Source organism: Haemaphysalis longicornis, unplaced genomic scaffold (genome assembly GCF_048455015.1).
Source record: "Haemaphysalis longicornis isolate Haplotype H1 unplaced genomic scaffold, Haemaphysalis longicornis Haplotype H1 scaffold_2, whole genome shotgun sequence".
Classification (NCBI taxonomy): domain Eukaryota; kingdom Metazoa; phylum Arthropoda; class Arachnida; order Ixodida; family Ixodidae; genus Haemaphysalis; species Haemaphysalis longicornis.
Window position 1 is genome coordinate 121,467,495 of NW_027526295.1, and position 23,813 is coordinate 121,491,307.

At 45.1% G+C, this 23,813-nt stretch overlaps 1 protein-coding gene across 1 annotated transcript in view; it reads right to left on the reverse strand.

Moving 5' to 3' along the window:
- Nucleotides 1-12,935, reverse strand: part of LOC144168255 (uncharacterized) — a 57,275-nt gene extending 44,340 nt beyond the window's left edge. The window contains exon 1 of the mRNA XM_077697274.1: nucleotides 12,737-12,935. Within this exon, the coding sequence (XP_077553400.1) occupies nucleotides 12,737-12,797 (61 nt within the window). The 5' untranslated portion in view covers nucleotides 12,798-12,935. The remainder of the gene's footprint in view (nucleotides 1-12,736) is intronic.
- Between the last annotated feature and the right edge of the window lie 10,878 nt (nucleotides 12,936-23,813).

Sequence of the window (23,813 nt, forward strand, 5' to 3'; positions counted from 1 at the left end):
AATGCCATATTGTTGTTACTTCATGAGTAAAATATTCTGGTCGACAGTATCAATTGCTTTTTTTATGTCCAAGCAAACAACAGTCTGATATTCACAGTTGTAAATGCCATCATTGATTATGTCCAAAACACAAACTATGGCAGATGGAGTAGTCTTAGCTTCCCTAAAACCATGGTGATGCTGTGAAATTATGTCAATTTTTTGAAGCAACTGTCTTTATCGCTTGGGTATTAGCTTTTCAAATAGAGCAATAATGCAGCTAAAAACAGAAATTGGCCTGTAATTAGCGTGGCCATTTTAGTCGCCAGTTTTGTATATAACAACGACACGTGCCATTTTAAAAGTATCGTGATAAACTCCAGTGAAGAACGCCTTATTGAAAAGCGAGGTAAAAGTGGGGGCCGAAGTGTTTATTTTGTTTTTAAGAACAGATACCGGAATGGTATTGATTTCAGGGGCCTTAGCAGAGTCTAGCAGTTGGTGGTTGATATCACTTCCTCGCCCGGTATGTCCCAAAATGCAAAAGATACCTCATGCCATGGAGGCAAGTGAAGGCATTCAGTATCACGCATCCCTGCTGTGAAGTTCGTGCCGACTGCGCACAAGTTATTGCTTTAATTTTCAATTAAGGCTTGGATATCGGCTGAGCTGTGTAGAACGGGTAGCTCAGGTCGAATAATATAATATAATATAAGTCAGGTCGAATAATATAATTGACGGTCACCCAAAGTTGTTTGCTGTTCCCTGCTGAATGAATAATTTGTGTACAGTAAAACTGCGTTTTAAGGCGATAGCTCTATTAGGCTACTTTTAAATGCAGAGCATTTCTTAGCCTCGCCTGTTCCTGCTTCGGACGGTGTCAACAGTTCCGCGTCCGCAGCAGGTGCGCCTCTCCTTCCCTCTCCTTCCTTCCTTGGTTGACGCTCGTGCCCACGTTTACTCGTGTCTGCTACTCCAGCATCACGGAAGAAGCGATGGAAGCAACACTGCCTTCAATCAGTACTGAGGCCCCAATGCTCTGCATTTACTCGTGTTCCCCTCGCGGGAAGGCGCGGGAATTTTTTTTTGTTTCCCCCGTGGCTCGTCACCGTCCGCTATCAGCTGTGCTCATCCGGCGTTCAATGAAATACGAGAACTCTGCAACCCTGAAGCTACTACTGAGACAGTAAGATTCGAGTACTCCGCTGAACCTTTAATGTGGTGCTACAGCAACATAAATTTGGAAAGGAGGGCAATGCTACAACGTCGGATACGAAATAAAGGACACGCGTTTTCATCAGGTGCCGCGCCTGCGCGGTGAACTTTGTTCGATGCCCAGTCGGTGGTAGCATGCTCGAAGACACGGTCTCCAGCCGTGCTCGCCGCTTACGTTATCACACCAAAGCGGGTTTTCCCCAAAAGGTCAAAAATATATATTTTTGGTAAGCCATGCCCGGGGGCTACTCACGGCCTACAAGACATGTAGTAGTGGAAGCCTACGGAAAACTTTTGAACACTTTAGGGTCTTTAACGTGCGCCGAAATCTCGACACGCTGGCGTGTTTGTTTCCTGCTTCCATCATAAAAACGACCGCCGCAGCCGGGAATTCAATCAGTGGCCTTGGGCTGAGCAGCACAACGCCTTACCCTCTGAGCCACCGCACTGGTTTTCAACCGGGACTTAGGCCGGAACCAACAGAGGGTGATTTAACTACAACAAGGGATGAAGGAAAAACGCCGGTCTCATATAAATCAGGGAAGGCATTGATTATAAGCTGAAAATAGCTAACATAAAGCCCAGTATATAGTGCGGCGAACCATGCATGGGTTTGTTTATATATTGTTTCTTTTTACTGCCAGGCTACGCCCGGCTCTGTTGTCTGTGTCCCAAGCGAAGCGCGTGTTCCATTCTTTATTTTGATGCCGTACGGGAATCTCATTCAGACAATGAGACTGTTTCGCCCTAACCTCACGGGCCTAAAAGAATCTTCATTGATCTACGATGTCCTGGATGTGAATCGACCGTTCGAGAACAACGCGCACCGCAAGATAAGAATTCTGCAAAGGAGGTGCTGCGGTATTTGATTTGCCGACACCAGTCTGCGCACGTCACTTTTCTTGACTGCTGTTTCGTCGCCTGTGTATTCTTTGAGTTGTTAGGGGAGCACAAGATCGCTCAAATAAACTTGTTTTCTTGAAGACAACTGTGTCGTCTTTGGCTACGTAATATCTAAAGTGATCACGGGCTTCCGGACAGGAGCCTCCAGTGTCAGTGTCCTCTCCATCCGCAGTCAAACTTGCGGGCAGCCGAGATGGACAAAAGGGTGCGGGACCACTCCCGCAGGAGATCATCGTGGCCACAATCCCCAGAATCTCCCCAATAGGCTGAAAGTCGCGGTTCTAGATGGGGTGGAACCACGTCAGGTTCAACAGCTGTCAGAGAACCAGGAGGTGGCCGCTGAAGTGGCTGTGGAGAGAGCGAAACGTCAGCAGGGAGGCTGCACTGTTTCGCTGTGCTGACCAAACGCCTCCGGAATCCCGACGGACAGTGTTTGCATAAGGTTCATGAGTGGGCTCGGTGACATCGCTTGCAGACGGATGCTTATCCCGATTCCTTTTGTCCAGATCACCTATCTGGCACGTTTCGCCGTGGGATCAACTGAACCAACGTTCGAAAGGGGTTCTCGTGAACATGAGCTGGATGACCTGGTTATCAAGACACCGCCACAACCGCTTCAACAGACTGCGCCCCACGTGCATGAGGCGTATAAACGTATCAGCTCGGTAACATAATCGGGTAGCGACCAATCCAGGTTACACATGTACACCCTTGCAATATTCATTTAATGGGTTTGGTGACACCACTTGCACGCGGATGCTGTTCCCGATTCTTTTTATCCAGCTTGGTGACAAGAATGTAACTTTTTCTAGAGATCCTTCAGCCACATTGACGGTGTTGCCTAGCCCACAGTGTTCGCTCGGTATATTGTTTGACTGTTTGTATGGGATCAGGTTACTGCTGCCGAGAACCGGAGACATAGAGCTGAATCCTGGTCCCTCTGCTGATTCAAAGTCTGAGATATAGCTAAACAGTCAATTACTTAAGAAAATTTAGAAAGAGCAAACAAAAACAAACAAGACTCTGCGTTCCCTGACAAAAAATTTGAAACAGGTAGAATCGGCAGGTGAAGATATTCGAACCAGGATTACCAATATTGATCAAGAACTGTGTCGAATTGACAAATGTAAGCAAAGGTTGGAGAGAGTGGACAAAACTTGCAATAACGAACAAATTAGTTCTTGCGTTAGCCGCAAAGGTAGATTACCTCCAAAACAGAAGAAGCAGGAACATTGTAGTATATGGCGTAAAGAAATATCGAGACGACGGCTCAGAACAACTTGAGCGGAAAGTTAAGGAAGAAATCTTTAAAAAAGATTCTAGTTGTTGAAATAAACTCCATAAAGCGTATTCACTGAATCGGCCTAAACACGCACCGTGGCATGGTCTTATTATTACGAGGTTTTTCACTACGTAGACAAAACAAAGGTTATGTCATCCTGCTTCAAATTAAAGAGCACAAAAAAAGCCATATCTAAGGACTTTTCAAAACGAAGCACTCAGGATATTTGTGCAAAATTATGGCGTTCCCCGGCTTCAGCAAAGGGCAGTGGTTCAAAGGTTTCCATACGTTTTCACAAGCTCTAAGTTGATGACCGGCTATACGTATGGGACGCGACGCGTAATTACAGAGTAGAGGTGTCGTGTCCCTTCGCCACTGCGCAGTGAGATGACACTGCGCCTTCGCAGTGTCGTCTGCGGCTGCGCAACGATTGCGCAACATCTGCAAAATGACTGCGCGTGCGCATCCCTCTCGGTCGTCTCATTGGTGCCCACGTGCAACACGCGTAAGCGCGATCAAAAACGCGATAATCCCCCAAGACTCCCTCAAGCCAGATCTACGGCTTGTTTTGTTAAACGCACGCAGTGTACTGAATAAGATACAGAACATTGAAGATATAATTATGACTTATGAACCACATGTCCCAGTGATCACTCAAACCTGGCTGCATTCCGGTGTGCGAAATTTCCAAATAATACCTGCTTTGTATACGCTCATCCGTATGGATTGAGGGTGAAGGGGTTGCGGAGTTGCACTTGTAATAAAAAAAGCTTAAAATTCGCACGCTTAAATGGCATCGATGATCAGGAAAGCATATGGTGCAAATTAAAGTTTTTCAGTAAACCTATAATATTATGAATTGTCTATCGGCCTCCGAATGTGATTATTTGTTGCGAAATACCAAGCCGCGTGTAAACATCCCTATAACAGGTGAGTTTGACCTTCCAGAAATTAACTGGTGCAGCCTTTTTCATGACGGCGAAGATTTCGACAATAATGAATCATTATTACTAAACCGAATTTACGTTTTCCTTAAGTCAGTTGGTTTCTGATACTACAAAAATTTTCAGCTCGGCTCTAGTTGACCTTGTGTTAGCAGGTAGCTCGCTTCCAGATTGCTGCGTCAGTGTTAAGGATGGGATATCTTACCCCAGTTAGTTTATCTTGAGTGTACTATTTCAGCCTTGGGGTCGTATTTTAAACCTTCTGGCAATCTTGTAAGGGGCTATACGCATGGGGATGACCTTGGAGTTAATGGTTGTATGGAATATATTCCCTGTCGTTAATGAGACAATTGACGTAATGACCTGTGGTCGACGTTTAAGGACATCGTCATTCATTCTGAAAGCCCCTACGTACCTTGAAAGAAAAAGCGCATCAACACGGAGTACCCGTGGAAGAATAGTAACTGATACACCTGACACGCAAGATAACCCATTCTCGAAAACGCGGTGACCGGAAACAACTTAAAAATCTAGTACGCAATATTCTAGATAAACTCCGTGCTGCAAGAGACCAGTTCTCTTTGCATATTGAGTTCTTTCATTTCAGAACAACAGAGAGAATTCTGGCAATATTCATCTAAAATTAAAGGTGGTATCACAGAGATGAGAACATCTGGCACCAGAATTGACAATCCTTTTACCATTTCCAATGAATTCGACGCGTTCTTTTACTCAGTTTTTTCAATGAACGCATCGAACGCACGCTTGAAACCTTAAACGCTGAGTAAGCCGGCGCCCCGGAAATAAGTTCAAGCAAAAACGGCCTTCTTAGTCTTTTGCGCAATCTAGACATAAAAACGTCAGTTGTCGGGGCAAAATATCTAACTTTTTTCTCAAAAGATACGGAATCTGGTCAGCAGAGTACCTATATGTCTTAAATAAAACATCGTAAGAAACCTCCATGATACCGGATGACTGGCGCGCTGCAAGCGTATACGATTAACAAGTCGGGTCCTCTTTAGCATTGAAAAATTACAGGCGGTCTCCTTAATATCTACAACTTCTAAACTGCTAGAGCACATTTAATTTAAAGTTAATATTGTTACAGTGTTAGGTACAGGACAATCACTAGGTTGTCTGTTACGTTAGTCGGCAGTCAATCGCCTGTGTAGGGTATGTCCCAGTGGAGCGGGATCCAGGGGGTATGCTGACACGTAGAAGAGGAGGGCGAAGAAGAGTTTTTTCCCCGGCTCGCTGCTGACCGGCATCTGTGGTAGCACGTCTAGCCTGTGGCTTCGCACGACTTGTAAATAAACCCTTCATCCATTTGTTACGTCCGTAGCATCTGGTAGAGGTGCTGGGTAATTCGTCGTCCTGGAAGAGGCGGAACCACCCTATTTTCTACGCAGCAGGCGTGCTGCCGGGCTACCTCCGGAAGAAGCGACAATGCCAACGGGGCCGACGGGTGCCACCTCTCCTGGAAGGGTCGGTGTCTGGCCTCATCAGAGAGAACCACGCAAGTTTAACGGAACTATCGAGGAAGACGCCGAGGACTGGCTCAAGCACTACCAGCGAGTCAGCAAGTATAACAGGTGGGACGCTCGCGAACAGCTCGAGAACGTGGTCTTCTCCTTGGACCTTACTGCATTAATGTGGTATGACAATCATGAGCACAGATTTGATACATGGGACAGTTTCGTCAACGAATTCCGGGCGGGCTTCGGCGACACGGCTGCCCGAAAGAAGAAGGCAGAGCAGACTCTTGCGCAGAGAGCTCAAGTTCCGGGCGAAACTTGTACCACATATATTGAAGAAGTCCTCAAACTGTGCAGCCTCGTTAATCCTTCGATGCCAGACGAGGACAAAGTAGGTCACCTGCTTAAAGGTATCGCTGAGGATGTTTATAACTACCTCATAACTAAGGAAAACCTGGCGTCAGCTCTGGATGTAATTCGCCATTGCCGCGCGTTCGAAACCCTGAAAATGCGACGTATCACCCCCAAGTTTGGACGCCTGGCAAACGTGACTATTGTTGCCAGCGTGGACGTCGGCTCGTCCCCTTCCGAGGACATAGCTTCGGTGGTGCGTCGCATCATTAGAGAAGAACTCGCACAGCAAGGTTTGTGTCGTGACAAAAGCTTTCACCAGTGCGCTCTTCCTGACCCAGTATTTCGTCAATGCACAGTGCAAGCCGTCCAGAGTCACTCTGAGGTGCCTTGGGTTCGAGCAGGGAATAGGAATGAGCGTACCGCTTACAATGAAGACCATACCAGGCGTACAGCTTTCAGTCCTCCACCTCGGGAGTATGAAAATTACTTCGAGGAGCCAATCCGTTACGCACCTGTCGCCTACTCCCGACCACGCCGTTCCTTAGGTCAACCGGTCGCATTCCGTGAACAGCGCACCTGCTTCAACTGTGGTATCCGCGGCCACATTTACCGCTTTTGCCGTCGGCCTTCCCTATCATTACGAACCGCCACCTCGACGGCCATACACAGATAACCAGACCAACGCATCCTTCCAGCGGTCGTTCCAGCCAACTGCAATGCGCAATAATTCCCCGGGTTCCGACAGGAGCTTCACTCCTCCGCCGACCACTCGACGGCCGCGATCTCCAACGCCACGCCGCCGAATGAGCTCACCACCCGAGGGAAACTAGATGCTGCGGCCGACGGGGGTGAGGTCGCGGGCCGGTCATATTCGCCAATTCCCCTGCCCGTCGTTATGTCAAAGAACAAAGTGACTGTTTCTGTAGATGGTGTGAACACGGAAGCTTTGGTAGATACTGGAGCTGCGGTTTCAGTCATGAGTTTTGCTTTCAAAACCCGTCTTGGGCCAAAAGTTATGTTTTTCTGTGACCGAAAGATTCAGTATCGTGGAGTCGGAGGCGAGCGTTTGTTTCCAGTTGGAATCTGTTCAGCGACGGTTTTTCTTGGCGAAGACAGCTTTCGAACGGAGTTCATTGTTTTAGCCCAGGCAACTCATGACGTTATATTGGGGATCGACTTTTTACGTGATTGCGGTGCGATGTTGGACTGCGGAACTGGCGAAATTTCGTTCCGAAACGAAACTCTACCTACTTATGTTGAAGAAGGGTGTAATGACACTAAATGCCTGTTTTCTGTCACCGATGACGTCCTGCTACCTCCCATGACGGCTATGTTTGTCTCTGTGAAGTCCGAAACATTTCTTCGAGGGAGCTACGAAGTTTTGGCGGAGGCGGATGCAACAAACGCAGTGAAGAAGAATGTGCTGATACCCCGTGCTTTGGTTGATGTCGTTGATGGGTGCAGCTGCGTTTGGACGGTGAACGCTTCCAGTGAACCCGTACTTTTGCCCCGTGGACTTAAACTCGCTCGTTCCGACGAAGACGTTGCCGTAACCATTCATGCGGTGAATAGGACGCAAGACGCGACTACCAACAACACAGACTACACCACCCAGCTCAAGCGCATGATAAATACCTCGCTTCCTTCTCATAAGCAGCGGGTGTTACTTGAGGTGCTTACCCGACATGCTGCGGTATTTGATTTTGCTCGGGATGGCCACGAAACTTCACTGCCGGCGTCACGCATGCAACATCGGATTATCACTGAGAATACGGCACCGATTCGTCAAAAGCCATACCGTGTGTCCCCTTCTGAGCGCAAGGTAATAACCGAACAGACGCAGGAGATGCTGAAAAAAGGGGTAATCCGGGAGTCTTCAAGTACGTGGGCAGCTCCTGTGATTCTTGTAAAGAAGAAAGGTAACTCTTGGCGCTTTTGTGTAGATTATCGTCGACTCAATGCTGTGACAAAAAAAGATGTGTATCCGCTTCCGCGCATTGATGACGCCGTCGACTGCTTACATTCAGCGTCGTACTTTTCTTCGGTCGACCTTCGGTCGGGCTACTGGCAAATTCCAGTGCACCCATCCGACAAAGAGAAGACGGCCTTCGTGACGCCTGATGGGCTCTTTGAGTTCAATGTGATGCCTTTTGGATTATGTAATGCGCCCGCTACATTTGAGCGCTTTATGGACACCATTCTAGAGAATAACACTCTAACATTCTCTAACATTCTCTAACATTCTCTAACATTAGAGAATAACATTCTCTAACACTAGAGAATAATCGCTTACTTTATGCCAATCAGCATGAATTTAGGGAAGCAGGAACACAGCTGAGATAACGGATGATTTTCAAATGCACTTAATATGAGGGGTCAAATTGCCGCTGCGTTTTTGGACTTTTCGAAAGCGTTTGATGTAGTTGCGCATGCTGACTTAGTAACCAAACTGCTCTCTATGGGCACTGAAGGCAATATTTTCTGTTGGGTAGCATGTTACTTGTTCTCACGAAAACAATATGCGGCTGGTAATGACTGCGGTTCTGATACATTGGATGAGCACCAGGGATTGCCCAAAGGTCAGTGCTCGGTCCCTTACTATTCTTAGTTTACATAAATGATATCTATTTATCTGGGCAATCGCCTGTGAAGATCCGGCTGTTTACGGACGATTGTGTTTAAGCTAATGTAACTCAATACTTCGAACAAATAAGACGCAATGATGCGTTGCACTCAATTAGTGTATGGTGTGAAACACTGGGCTTTGAGCTTAATACTTCCAAGACGACGGCTATTACATTTACCAAGAAAAAAGAACCCTTGTAATTTGCATATACTATTAATAACGCCTATATAAATAAAATCCAGCGAATGAGGTATGTAGGTGTTACACTCGCAAGAAATTTATGCTGGGAGCCCCGCTTAGAAAACGGTTGCAGCCACACGGTAGAAAGGCTCGTATCTTTGAAACAGAAATTTTGTCGGACATAACTGACCGTAAAGTAATATCGTACAAAGGTCTCGTCAGAACAAAATAAGAATATGCGTGTAAAACCACCGCGCGAACGACGCGACCACGGACGAAATCAACAGGACACACGAAGCAAGAGGACACACGAGGACACACGAAGGACACGCGAAACATGCATCACCAATTCTCCCAAGTTCACACGTTACTAGAATATACGGATCTGATCTGCAGCTCGCTCCAAAAATACTTAATCAAAAAATAGAAAGAGGGCGAAATTTAGCCTCGCGGTTTACTTACTCCACATACTCGCGTTTTTCCCGCGTGTATGTTCTTCGCGATAGGGCGAAAGTAAAAAAAAAAGTAGCTCATCGCAGAACTGTATCTCGCATAAGGTTTTAATACCAGGTGTACCACGGTCACTACAAACGACCTCGGGAAAGTTACCTAACTGAACCCCCATGCAGTCTGATCGTACAAACCCCATCAAAACATTTAAGCAACCATTTGGCAATATTAACATACATTGAAATTCTCTTTTTCCCCATGCAATTCAACTTAGAATAAATTTCCCGAAGAAGTTAACGCTAATACGACAGAATCGTTCATTGAGATTTCAAACAACCTTTGTTACCTCTAAAATAGTTTTTTATTACTGTTGCGGAATGAAGGCAGCTGCTTGTGGCGTTCGGTTCTCATTTTATGCATTGTACGTAGTTTTCTTTATGTATTGCATTGTTGTATGTACATGTTTTATAACTGTTATATTACTATTTTCTGTTGTGTTGAGTTGATGTACGTACATATTGTATTGCTGCTATATTACTGTAGCGTTCGGAATTGCGAAGAACATTTTCCTGTTGATTTTAATCAATATGTCAGCAGTAGGTGTAATTAATGTTGTTGTACTATGTATGTACCAACTCGTGCTTGGGCTCGAATAGGGCCTGCAGTACTTGCAAATAAATAAATAAATAAATAAATAAATAAATAAATAAATAAATAAATAAATAAATAAATAAATAAATAAATAAATAAATAAATAAATAAATTAATAAGAATGTGAACGGAAGCAGCCTTTGATTTTGGCGCACAGCAGTAAAGGCGATGTTTTCTATTGCTTTAATATCAAGAATTTCTTTTTCCGCTTTTAATTCGGGGCAGGTTCCCGAATAGGCAGCGGGTGGGCCTCTGCCATTCGGACATTTCACTTAGCTTTTTGAACAGCCATCCGACGGAAGATCATTTTCTGCACATTTGGAACAAGCGAGCTCTCCTCGGTGCGATTGAGATCAGTGGCCATATTGCTGGCACCTAAAAGATCGCCTGATATTAGCGACATTTGGCTGTACGTTAAAGCTCATACAGCCCAACTTGACTTTTACTGGGGGGTTGTGCGATCAGTTGTTAGGACTAGATGCTTTGTCGTAATTTGTTCGTTGCTTACCGTATCACAATTCCTTTGGTAGAAGTTACTCATTGAGGGTTAAGAGCCTGAAGGAGTTCCACCTCTGTTTCAGACCCTAAGTATTTTTTGACGACATGACTCTTTGAGAGGAGTTGAGGGCCCTATGTGGAGCCACAGTGACAGACTCATTCGCTAGCATGATCATTTTCAGTAGGTTTGTGCTTTTGTTTTAAATGCGACCCGCCGCGGTGGCTCAGTGGCTAAGGCGTTGTGCTGCTGAGCACGAGGTCGCGGGTTCGATTCCCGGCCGCGGCGGCCGCTTTTCTGATGGAGGCGAAAAGCAAAAACGCCCGTGTGTACGAGATTTCGGCGCACGTTAAAGATCCCCAGGTGGTCAAAATTAATCTTGAGCCCTCCACTACGGCGCGCCTCATCGCCTGCGTTGCGTCGGCGCGTTAAACCCCACAATCAATCAATCAATCAATTGTTTTAAATGCGGAGCATTTCTTAGGCTCGCGATGTCACTCGTAGATGTTATCGGCGCCGTCCACACGCTCACTGCGCATGCGCGTCGCGTCGAGGCGCAGGTGCGCGTCTCTCCCCCGTACCCTCCTCGCTCTCAACAACAGCTGCGGCGGTGCGGGGGGAGCGCGTCTGTGCGCGAATGCGTCGTAGCTACCCGTGCGCTGCGTCGCGCTCAACAGTAACGGCGGCAGGGCGTGTACACGTGATAACGGCGTGGTGGGTGCGTAGAAAGTTCGCTCGCTTGTGTACGGAAGTGTGCGCACGCGCGTCTCTCCCCCGTACTCCTCTCCCTCGAACGCGGGCAGTGTGTATATAAGCGGCGGAGCGCGCGTTCGGAATTCAGTCAAGGGCGTTTTTGTTGCTTGACGGCACCAAGCAATAAAGACAGACTTTAACTTTACACTTTTTGCCTTCGCTTCTCCTTCATTCAATAAATAAGAATAATAAAGACGAAATAACAATTAAGCATTCCCAAACCATACCCAATTACGCAACATTCACGCGATACCCCCACCACTCTGCGACGCATTTACTCGAGTTCCCCCCGTGGGAAGATGCGGGCGGGTTTTTTTTTCTATTAATTTCGACAAGTAGGTTTCCAGATGCATGCTTGTTAGCATATTAGTCGCAACCAACAACAGACTCGGTGCACTTGGCAAAAAAATGCCCGCCTTCTTTGCTATAACAGTGTCCCGCGCGGTCCGTTTTGGGAGATACGTGAAAGTCTGCGGAAAAATGAGCAGGGCCTGCCACTCAAGAGGAACTTCAGCGGCAAATTTTGAAACCCGTGTGAAGTGCAACAGCCAGATCTGCGTCAATGGGGGGCTGCCAGTTCTGTTGTTTCTGGTTTCGAAACCTATTCGAGGTGCAGCAGCCCGGTCTACGTCGTTGGGGAGCCGCTAGTTCTGTCGTTTCTGGGCATACCAGAATATTTCCGGTATGCCCAATTAATGCTTAAATTGTAGAAGTAAACAAGTTTATTTGCTGCACACAGCCCTCGTCTTTGGAAAAGATTAAATAAATTAGAGTTGTTTGCGGATGTAGGAGATTTTGTTCAATTTTTATACAAAACGAGTCTGCCCGTTGTTTTGGGGCACGAAAGAAGAAATTTGCTGACCTATGGGCACTTTTTTGCACGGGCTGCTTTTTCCCCCCTACAAGGTAGCTTTAACTGACGCCGCTCCAAATGGCAGAGTTTTTGGGAGGCATGAGTAACTGAGTGACTAATTCTCTGTCGGAGTATATATTTATCAGCCTAGATCTATTGTGTCTAAAATGGCGATGCAGAAATCTTGAGGCATAACACAATATTATTCTGAGCATCACTTGTGTATACTCTGTGCTAACATCGCTACCAATTCAGGGGAAAGGCCACCCCCATCATTTGACCGAATACAGCAGTTGCGGAAGTATGGAAGTACTTGGCTATTGTGGAAGTACTTTTTAAAGTGCTTGACTATTAGCAAGTTTTTAGTGAAGAGAAATCTCGCAAACCTCTGTAAATTACTTTGAAAAACGTTTTGTAATGTTGGGCTGTTCAAGAATAAAAGGTGCTGCCGGACATTTCGGGGAATATTGTCAGACAAAATTTGAAATATATTTCTGTTTACATATGTTGTAATTGCAGGCTGAAAGTTCACATCGAATTGCTCATTTCACACAAATTGCAGATGTAATACATACCAAGTTCCGGGATTTGAGTTAGGAGCACAGAGAAGGTGGCAACAACTGTATAAACACCCATGACGGGAGTAGCGGAACCCTCGAAGCCAACTAATATAAACAATCATTTAGAAATGCATTCCTTGTCAAATTGCAAATCTCAAAATATTATTCTTCATTTAAAGTTTTTGAGATGCAGCATTGCGCGGAACGTCCCCGGCTAGTCTCCGCAGTGAGATGCCCGGACGCTATTGTGGTCGCATTGTCCTTTTTCACATCAAAATTTTGAAAGACATAAACATGTTTTGCACTTTCAAAGTGAATAAGCTATGTTTGTTGTGCTTTCATTTGTCTAGATTTCAATGAACCGCTACATTCCGCTGAGTCATTAGGTCTTGACGGATGACATTTAGCCGGAATTCAACGATACAGCCGACCCTTCTAAGTCAACTCTAATAAGAGATCAAGGCGTAGCCCTATCACTAGAGTAGAGGGCTTAATGCTTTGACAAAAATTGTGTTTGTTTTCGAGGAACACCTTTACTATCCTAACTGACACTATGAAAACATAACAATTACGACATCTTCTTGAATTACGGGAAGCGAAAATGGTGTTGCACGAGCTATAGGACGAATTCCTGGTAACACTAGCCCACGGCATGACGGCATTAGTGCCAAAGTCCTGGCATAAACCTGCCCCACATTAGCGTACTTATTGTCGCTGATTTGTCAGCAATCGCTCGACACGGGCTGTGTACTGGAGGACTAGAAATATGCCTTTTTAAACCCATATTTAAATCCGTCCGATAGTCATGTCCCAACAACTGCTGCCTAATCTCCCCAACTTGTATTTATTGCAAACTAATAGAAGACACCCTTTACTTTCACATTATTTCTCATTTGCAGAGACAACCTTCTCATCCAAAATGAACACGGTTTTCGGAAGAAATCACTCTTGCAACACCCAACTATTTTAATTATTGACTGACTTACATATATCCATGCATAGCTTTGTTACTACAATTGCAATTGTTATCGACCTTTTAAAAGCTTCTGATCGTGTTCTACCTAAACGAATTGTAACCAAATTCCGAAACCTCCAGCTTCATCAGAAAACTACCCAATGAATGCAGGAGCTCGTCTGTACCCACCGAAGTCAGCGAAACTTACCCACATAAATTCTAGAAAGTGCATGGTAAAGTCCTGCGTCCCCAGGGCAGTGTGGCTGGACCTTTCGTATTTGTGGTAAACATAAACGAAATTGGATGTAATACAGTTTCTCCCTACGGCCATTCGCAGATGATCGTGTTATATACAACGACGTAACCGACCCGAATGACATTACAACACTACAGTTAGTTTTGGTAGAACTGACAGAGTGGTGCAATTTGTCGCACATGAACATCAACGTTTAAAAAACACATTACAATACTTCCGTAGCCAACCCCTCCACAGACAGATATATAGTAACAACTCCATTATTGAGACCGTTTAATCGACAAAACACTACCTATTCATTTTCAGCTCCGACCTAGCCTGTAACAGTCATGTCGAATACATCACTAGCAAATCTTTGAAAAAAACTTGGTCGTTTGAAACGCCGCCTCAAGTGTGTAAACTCAGACCCAAACTGCATGCATATAAAGCTGTAACCAGTCCTTTCCTGAGCACGCTTCAGCCATCTGTAATCCACATATGGCTATATTGTCTGATATGGTCGAATGTGTGGGAAATAAGGAAGGTCGATTTATCTACTTCAGGTGTTGTCGCCACCAAGGTGTATCATTACTTAACCATGTTCTGAACCTTCCTTTGCTTCCCACGCGTAGAAAGTTTCACCGCCTTGCTTTTTTTGCACGGTTTATATTGTCACGTAGCCAAAGACGACGCAGCTGTCTTGAAAAAAAAAAAAAAAACAAGTTTATTAGAGCCAGCTCGTGCTCCCCTAACAACTCAAAGAATACACAGGCGGCGAAACAACAGTCAACAAAGCGACGTGTGCAGACTAGTGTCGCTTAATCAAATGCCGCAGTGTCTGTTTTGCGGTCATTTATCTCTCGGCGCGTCGGTTTCTCCAACAATCTAATTGCATCCAGAACACTGTAGATCATAGCAGATTAGTCTAGGCTGGTGACGTTATTTCGAAACGCTCTCCCTATAAAAGGAGATAACGCGTGCAGAATTAGGAATAGAACATGCGCTTCACTTGGCCGACGGATAACCCAGATAACATAGCCCGGCTCAGCTGGTCGGAAAAACCAAAACATAAACAAACGCAAAACATGGTTCGTGGCATTGCCCCCCTCTAAGAGGGCATCGACCTGACCCTAAAGTTAAAGGCAGTCCGGACAAACAAGAAAAAAAGGTTCGTCATCGAGTGTAGTAAGGTTTCAGGCGAACCACGTGGACGACTTTGGGCCGTGTGTGCGTCGTGATGTTCCGGAATAACAATCGGGGATCACATCGTAGTTCAATTGGCCAACACGTTGTAGAATCCTATAGGGTCTGAAATACCGTTGCAGAAGCTTTTCACATAGTCCACTTTGTCGGATTGGAGTCCAAACGTACACACAATCCCCCGTGTGGTACACGGCATCTCGGCGTCGGAGGTTGCCGAGATGCGACGCACTCGTATCTGCTCACGAGATCTTTAACACCACTGTGCAGAAGAAGCGGTGAGGCCCTATCCATAGTTCACATACTCTTCTAATGCAAGGGACACAACACATCACGACACAAACACTTTCCCCAACTCTGCAGACAACACATTCCACTCCACCCATCATTGGTTCGGGGTGACGATGATAAGGTCACCATTAAAAGAGTTTTTGTGCATTTGTCAGATGTTAAGTTTTTAAACCTTATTTCCTGTCGTAAAAACTCAAAACTGACAGTTACATCAGCCACCACTATTGTCTTCAACTGATCGTTCTTTCTTATTGAGCGAATTTAGTGTTTCATACTTCGCCCTACATACATAACCACTGAATTGGCGCCTTTTGCCCCAGTTTGCGTTGCTCAATAAAAATCCAACTATCATCATCACCAGCAACTCCTTTATATTTAGACAACATATGGATTAGTCGTGTTTCTAGAACCCCGCTTTGTAAGTCTCCGTTGTTTTTCTGTACATATTTTATATGCAGGACTCGTAAAATGCCATGGCATTTTTAATATTATTCATCAAGGCTTTTGTAAAGTAGAAAACACAAGAAAATCTATTCGCTTCCGTCAATGTTGTATAGTAAACTGTTGCTTTAACATCTATTGAAACAACTTTTTTTCCAAGCCATATAGAACAGACTACCAAATACGCCCACGCTGCGATACTATACTTCTTTGCTTTACTTGAACATTACTGAGCATTTTCTCATTATATCTTTTACGCTTTAATAAAAATAAACAAACTATATATGTTAAACCAACTGAAACAGCAGGTTTGTACAAGGCCCCTATTTGTGAGCTTAGCGTTAAAACCGACAACATTGCCGAATGAGAGTATCACGCTTCCCTAGAGGCTCGACACGCTATTTTTGTTGTACATCAGCCAAATGTCGTTTGTTAAGGTCAAACCGCGCAGAAGTCGACGCAAGCCATATTTTCCAGAAGATGCAACAAAGTACTACAACAATTTTCAGTTCCCGGTAAAATTGTTTGCGAAAGACAAATCAGCTTTGTTAATCCCGCGATGCGAACAAAAAACAACGATGTCGATAACGTCTGAAGTGGACAATGAGTAAGACATTTCGACCTAAGTGAGGCTTTCGTATTTTCACGTGACCGGTGTTTGTTTACGCTGATTGCACTGCCGACAAACCGGCTTCTGCGGTCAAGGGCATCAAACGCTACATTTTAAAAACTTCTTCTGAAAAAGTGCGGTATTGTTGGCGCGTGTTTATTGAATGTCGAGGTCGCACTTGAAGTGTACCGTGTATTAGTCAATATTTGTGATAACAGAGTGGTGGCCGTTATGGCAGTTCCGAAACCCTTTGCCTTCTACTCTGTTGTGCTTGTCCGAAGTCCGTACTGATGGTGTGTATTCAAACTTCTGTATTGCAAATGTTCGTCTTGGGCTAAAAGAAACTGAATACTGCCGCAACGCTATTATTGTAACGGTATGACATGTCACCTAGAAAATCAACTTTTTAAGCGCCTGCTGACATCCTGATTGAAGGCAACATTGACAGCATGACTTTTACACAAATGTTGATAGGAACTGCACAACACTCCGGAAATCTGTGTTGATGGTAGATTCAAGAATGACACTTAAAGCCCACGCTAGAGATGTTGAAGAATGTCATTTACAACTTGAAGCATACGGTAAGCGTCTGCTGTGAAGGTACTAGTATTTCTGCTAATATCTTTATGTGCAACTAAGGGGGGTCTGTGCGCAGCACAAGACACAGTGGTGTCAGTTTTTGAGGCGTCAGTATTCAATGCAGTACACTTATATTTATACTGAAGAGACAAGAAATTCTGTGAATCACACTGATGGGCGCGCGATTTTTCTCTTTGCGGTCCAAAGCTACATTACACACATGATTCAGGGGGACAATTCTGTAGTGCTGTTTAAAAGATGAAGACAGGAAAGCCGGTAGGGGCACGAGGGTGTTATCATCATTATTTGTAGTCCGATCAAGGATAAAAAGAAGCACTATAGTGCTCAATCTAGGACTCCGGCCGCTTGTCTGGCGATAGCTTCCGCGACATCTTTGGTGCCAATATCCATCAAATCACCCTTCGAAGCATCGCCCACATGGCTTTGCCGATCGACCGCCTTCTAAATACCAGCGGTGTCGTCTGGAGCGGCGTCGCGTCACCTCTCACGCAATGACCTGCCACAGCAGCCTTCTCCCGACGCGGCGAACCTAAGCTGCCACGTATATTAATATTAATTATTTATTTATTTATTGATACTGCAACCCTCACTTGAGGTTCATTACAGGGAGGAATACACACAAGAAAGCAATACAGAATGACAAGACAGACTTTAGGTTTCGTGTTGCCGGTAGTACAATTCGACCGAACACTCAAACGCTTTAATATTCAAGCTATAGTGTCAGCATACTCTGGAAGTCTATTCCACACTTCTATGCTATAAGGAAAGAAAGAATTTTTAAACCCGTCTAGACGGCCCAAAAAGGCCTTATTGGATGACTATGATTCAACCGAGCTCCTCGTTTGGGTGCAGGATGTATGTATGTGTCTTTATTTATTTTCATTAGCCTCTTATAATTTGAAACAGGAGTTTTAACCTTTGATTTTCGCGGCGCACTTGCAGGAGTTCTAGGTTACATGATTTTCACAAGTTTTGACGGATTCTGTCCTCCGGTACAATGAGCAAATGAAGCGCACGGCTAGCCTTTGAATTTTTTTTAGTTTATCACTCAGTGACTGCTGATGAGGACTCCATACAGAAGATGCGTACTCCAAAATATAGCGAACGAATGTCCCATATGAAAAAAATTTGTCATCTTTACGGGCATGTTCGAGTTTTTTCTCAAGTAAAAGAACTTTGTGTAGGCTTTCAAACACACCTCCTCAACATGAATGTGCCCCCCACCCCAAAAAAAAATCGCTGGTAATAGTCACCACCAGGTATTTATATCTGTGTGTTGTGGTCAAAACGTTATTTTAATTTTATAATCACATGCGAGTAGAGACTGTTTTTTGGTTAGATGGGTGAACGTAGTCTTTGAAAAGTTAATTTCCATCCCCCACTGGGCGCACGAATTATGCAAGGCTTGCAGACATCGATTAATTTTGATTTGGTCGTTTGTGTTAGTTACAGGAGTGTAAATAAACAATCGCCTGCAAAATGTTTGATTTTAACCGGGCTTTCGACAACTGCGGAAATATCATTAATAAAAATCAAAAACAACAAAGGACCCATAACAGACCCCTGTGGGACAACGGACAATACCTTGGATGAACTAGATGTGCAATCATCGACACGTACTTGTCTATGACGGTTCTTCAAATCCGCGGCTATTTAATTTAGTATATCTGAGCTAGTCCTAGTTGCTGTAGCTTAAAAACCATTTGCTATGAGGAACTTTACCGAACGCTTTAGCGAAATGTACACAATGACGTCTATTTGTTGTCGAGCTACGAGAAATAAATAAAATCATGAATTGAAAAGAGTAACAGTTGACAATGCCTTCGTGAATCCGTGTATACGGACATAAAAAAAGTATTTCGACTCAAGAAAAATAATAATGTGCTTTGCTATGAAATGTTCTATGATTTTTCAACTCACAGAGGTCAGTGAAACGCGAGCGATAATTGTTCATATGAATCCGATTGCCAGCTTTGTATATAGGCATTACTAATTTACTATCGCAGTGCGCCAGTCTGTGGTAATGAGGATGTTTACAGACACTTTCTGAAAATGATTAGTAAATAGACACCGCCTCGGCATACCGTCGTAAAATATCACAGGGAATTTCATCTGGTGCGTTTGCCTTTTTAGTGTCAAGCCCTAGCAAGTAACTGAAAACCCCCTTCTTGCATAATAGTAAAGGTCTCCATTCGTTACGCAGGCTCGGGGGCAAGCCTGGTCAGCATCCACCTGATCGGTTTCAAGACCGACTGAAAGCACTGGTTGAAATCATTCGCTATCTGCGGTTTTTGCCTCTTTTTTTGGGTCCAATTCTTATTGTTCAATTTCTCCTTTTTTATCCCTCAAGTGAAGCCAAAATGTTTGCGGGGAACACTTAATAAAGTGAGCAAGGGCTTCGGTATAAAACTCGTTGGGATTCTTTTAATGCTATTGTTAACTGACCACGCAAATGTACGATTGCTTCTGAGTTGGTTTGTTTTTTTTCATGCGTTTTATTTTTCGTTTGATATGAATGATGTCCCGGGTTATCCACAGACTACGCTGTTTCGATTCTTTTTACGAGTTGGAGCAAATTTTTCAGTGCAATGCTTTACAGTGCTTTTGAAACGTTGCCGTAATTCTTCTACGAATTCTGAGACAGAAGCATGTTCAAATTCAGGAAGGGACAGTCCTAGATATTCAAGTTTAGACCTGTCATCAGCCCGTGCAAAATGTTTAATCTGAACCGGAACAAATGGCCGCTTCTGCGGCTTTTGGATATCAACAGTTATCAGCTTGTGGTCCCATATTCCCTCTTCAACCGATATAGCGCCATTTGTAACTCGGCGTAAAAGTAACACCAAATTAAGCAACGTTTCTGATTTAGCAGTTACTCGAGTATTTCTATTATAATCTGTGTTAAGTTATGAGAGAACATTATTTCCAACATTGTATCACCACTGAGAATATCTATACGTCAAGGTGTGACCCTTTCCCGATTTATATGCGCTAAATTAAAATCGCCAGTTAGTATCAACCTCGTGTTGCCATTCTGAAATTTGCACAAGAAACTGTTCAGTTGATCTTGGAAATCAGGCTTGGTACCAGGGGGCCTGTAAATTGCTCCGACAATAAAAAACACTTTTTGAGGAATATTTTGCACCAAAACCGTTTCGGAGAGAGAGCAATCAATTCTTTCGGTCGTAGTAGGCGACTTCACAAGAATGGCCACACCCCCACCACACGAATCCCTATCCAACCTGTGTACAATATATCCGGGCGGAATGATAGAATCGTCGGGAATTGAAGGGGTGAACCAAGTTTCCGTTATTACAGCAATTTGCGGGCTATGTGGCAGCAACATGAATTCGAGTTCCTTGACCTTATTTACAATGCTACGGGCATTCCGTACTAGTAGGCGTAGCTATGCTTTTGGCGCAGATGTGAAAGGGGGAGTTGTTTGACGCAGATGCAGCAGGTAGCAGGGGCAGCTCTACCATCCCTCTTGCCTTTTATGTTCGAAATCGCACAACGCCCCTTCTTGTTCTGATCCCAAGTGTCGAGCTTGTTTATTTTGAGCTTATCGCGATTCAGAGAAATCTTAAAACCGCTATCACGCTTAGCTTCTTCCGCGCTTCCACTGTTTCACTCGCATAGTCATTACCAATACTTATGAAACCCTCCTTCAGCTTCGGGCAATTTTTCATCACACGCTCCTTTTCCTGGTAGTCATAGAATCTCATGATGACTGGCCTAACCTTCGCGAGCTTTACCTTTCCCATGTGACGTATTCTCTCGATTGTATTAACCTCTATATCAAGTTTGTCCTTAGATATCTTGTCCACGACCGACACCCTTAAATCCTATTCTGATTTTATACTTTTTTCAGCGAAACCGCATACCAAAAGGTTGTTTCTCCGGCTTCTATTCTCATAGTCAACCAGCCTTTTCGCCTGCTGCCAGACAGTAGCTTCCAAAGCATCGATTCTAAGGTTCATCTCAAGGAGTAAAGCAAGCAAAACTTGTTAGCTTATCTGTTTTAACGTTTACTACTGGTATTTGGTCTTTTATAGCATTCAAATCCCGCCCAGACTTGGCCTGGTTTTTAAAGATTGTTTCCAAGAGCTTTTCCGTCGTTCTTCTCGACGTCTCCCGACATGACAAGCATCATCACAGCTGACCAACAGTAAACTATATTACAGTAATATCTTGGTGCAGCATGTCATTTAGTGCCACGCTGAGCTCATTGCGCTAAACGGGAAGATTGCCGAGGCAACGTACGATGACGTCCTGGAGCATGAGCTCGAGGGCGCGGTAGAGTACAATCGCAAGGTTTCTTGAACCGTCTCGCGTGCACGGTTTCGGCTTACAAATGCCCAGCCGAACGCTCCTGTAGCCGGCGAAAGCCAGGGAGCAACTCTTCCGGCCCATGATTCCGCAGATACGTCACCACGTTTCGCGACGGCGTCTAGGCGTCCTACAGTCACAGTTTCCGAACTTCAGATTACAGAGTTCTCCAGGAAACTTCACAAGTAACAGTATTTCTGAAATCACTACAGAGTGACCATGCATGACAACGTCGAGCTGCCCGAGATCGAAAAGTTCAAGTGCCTTCTAAAGTACTTGGTCGTTGATGCCATGAAAAGCGTACAGGTAGTCCTGCTCGCGGTGGCGAGCTATGACCTTGCGGTGAGCACCCTTGTTCAACAATTTGGCTGCCCAGAGTTGCTCATTAAGTAGCATATCGACCATCTACTGGCATTGGAACCGATACGTACCTCGACGGATATGAAGAGGCTCTGAGACTTGTACGACAAAGTACATTTTCTTATCCGCGCCCTGGCAGCTCTGGGAGTTTCGAGTTGGGGCTTCGAGTTGTGTTCCACGCTTGTTCGCAGGCAGCCGGCAGCCATGTCTGAACGACGTGGTGTGGAATGATGCGAAGTTTAGATTCTAAGTTTTTTGGCTACTGGTTGTTTTTTGCTGCCATCCCATTGTCATCGTTGCAGATATAAAGTAGGCTTATCTCCAGATGCTCGTTCAGCAAGAAGACCGTGCCGCCATGAGATTTCTCTTGGTGGAAAGACTGCCAACCCGAAACCACCCAGTGGCCCCCATTGTCACTTGAGGATGACGTGCATGCCGTTCAGCGCATCCTCGAGACCGTTCATGCTGGCTGATAAAAATTCTCACCATCTGCAGCCGGCTGGGAGCAGTACCCAGAAACTATAGCGGTACTGGAGAAGGCAACCCCCTCATAATGGGGATGCGAAGTGTCCCAAAGGCTCTGAATGCGTATGCGGAAGCACGGTGAGATATTCTCCGAGGCAGGAATGGAGCTACCAAAGTTGTCATCAAACACAGACGAGCTCGGGTAAATAACCTCGCAATAAATACTGAAGCGGGAGACGCAGTAAGGACGAAGGTGTTAGGAGTAGCATGGGAGGGCGAGGAAGACGGCGTCTAACTGTCAACAAAAGATGCATCTAAGTTCGTAGCAACCAGTCAGTCAACCTAGCGCACTGTGCGGCAGACATTCGCGTATTGTAGGATCTTTTGGGGGGCTTGGAACCATTTACATTAACGGCGAAACTTGTGTTGCAGCCCATTTGAAAAAAAAAATTGCGCATGGAATGGATGCCTTTTACGTGCCAAACAAACGCAGTGCAGCAGTTGGTGCAGCCAAGTGGCAGTTCTGGAAGAAGTCCAGCTTCCAGGCTTCGTGTTCTCACGCTCCTTCAACATGTCAAGGGTCTATCTAAATTCACGCTTTTTGCGATGCGAGCCCTCTAGCTTACCGTGTTGCTCTCTGCGTCCGCAAATAAAGTGCCAGTAGCATCTATGACACGTCATTGCTGATAAGCAAGAGCTGAATTCTCCGCTCAATCCCGTATCTCTTCCCCTTCCCGAGCTTTTTCCTGTGTCATTGGAGCAATACTTGTATGTTACGCCAAGATTATCGCAATTCTGAAAGACTCACCCGTGACTTTGTGGACGGACTCTCTTGCCGCGCTGCGCTCGATTACTAGCGCCAACGCAAACCGAGACGTGTTCGTGGATCAAAGTGTGGCTGAGATACGGCTACTAACCGAATATACAGAACTGAAGCATTGCAGCTAGGAGGGCCAAACGGCGGATTTAGTCACACGAGGTACATCGGCAGCGGTTCCTTTTTAGTCACAACAGTGGTGGCATGGACCGCCGTTGCTCTTGAATTCACAAAACGAGTTTCCGGACACGCATGCAGATTATGTTTTCACAAGGAAACCAGAAGGGTCCCAGGAAAGATAGGTTTGTCCTTGCGAGGTTAAGACCCGTGAACAGTTATTGACGCTAGAGAACTACAGCACGCTCAGGCACCTTTTCCAAGTCACTGCCTAAATTCCACGTTTCGCTCAAAACGCCCGGCGACTATGTTCATCTGTAAGCGCTCCACTCAGCGCAGCAGAAATAATGGAAGTTGAATGACACTTGTTGCGGCAGGTCTGGCGGTAGTCATTCTGCACTGAAGTACGAACTCTTTCTGCTTACCAGCCCGTCCCATCATCTTCACCGGTGCTTCCAGTTTCAACATTTACGGATGCCGAAGGCCTGATCGCACGTGATATCGGTTCCACGGACCTAAGGCCAGTATCTACGTTAAGAACCACATCCTACTGTCTGCTGGGATTACGTTTACCTGCGTCATTATTCTTGCGGCGCTTCACCGCCCTTTTCACGGTGGAGCTGACATGCAGACATCGAAGACTGACTGCACAAACAGCACCATTTGCCCTAT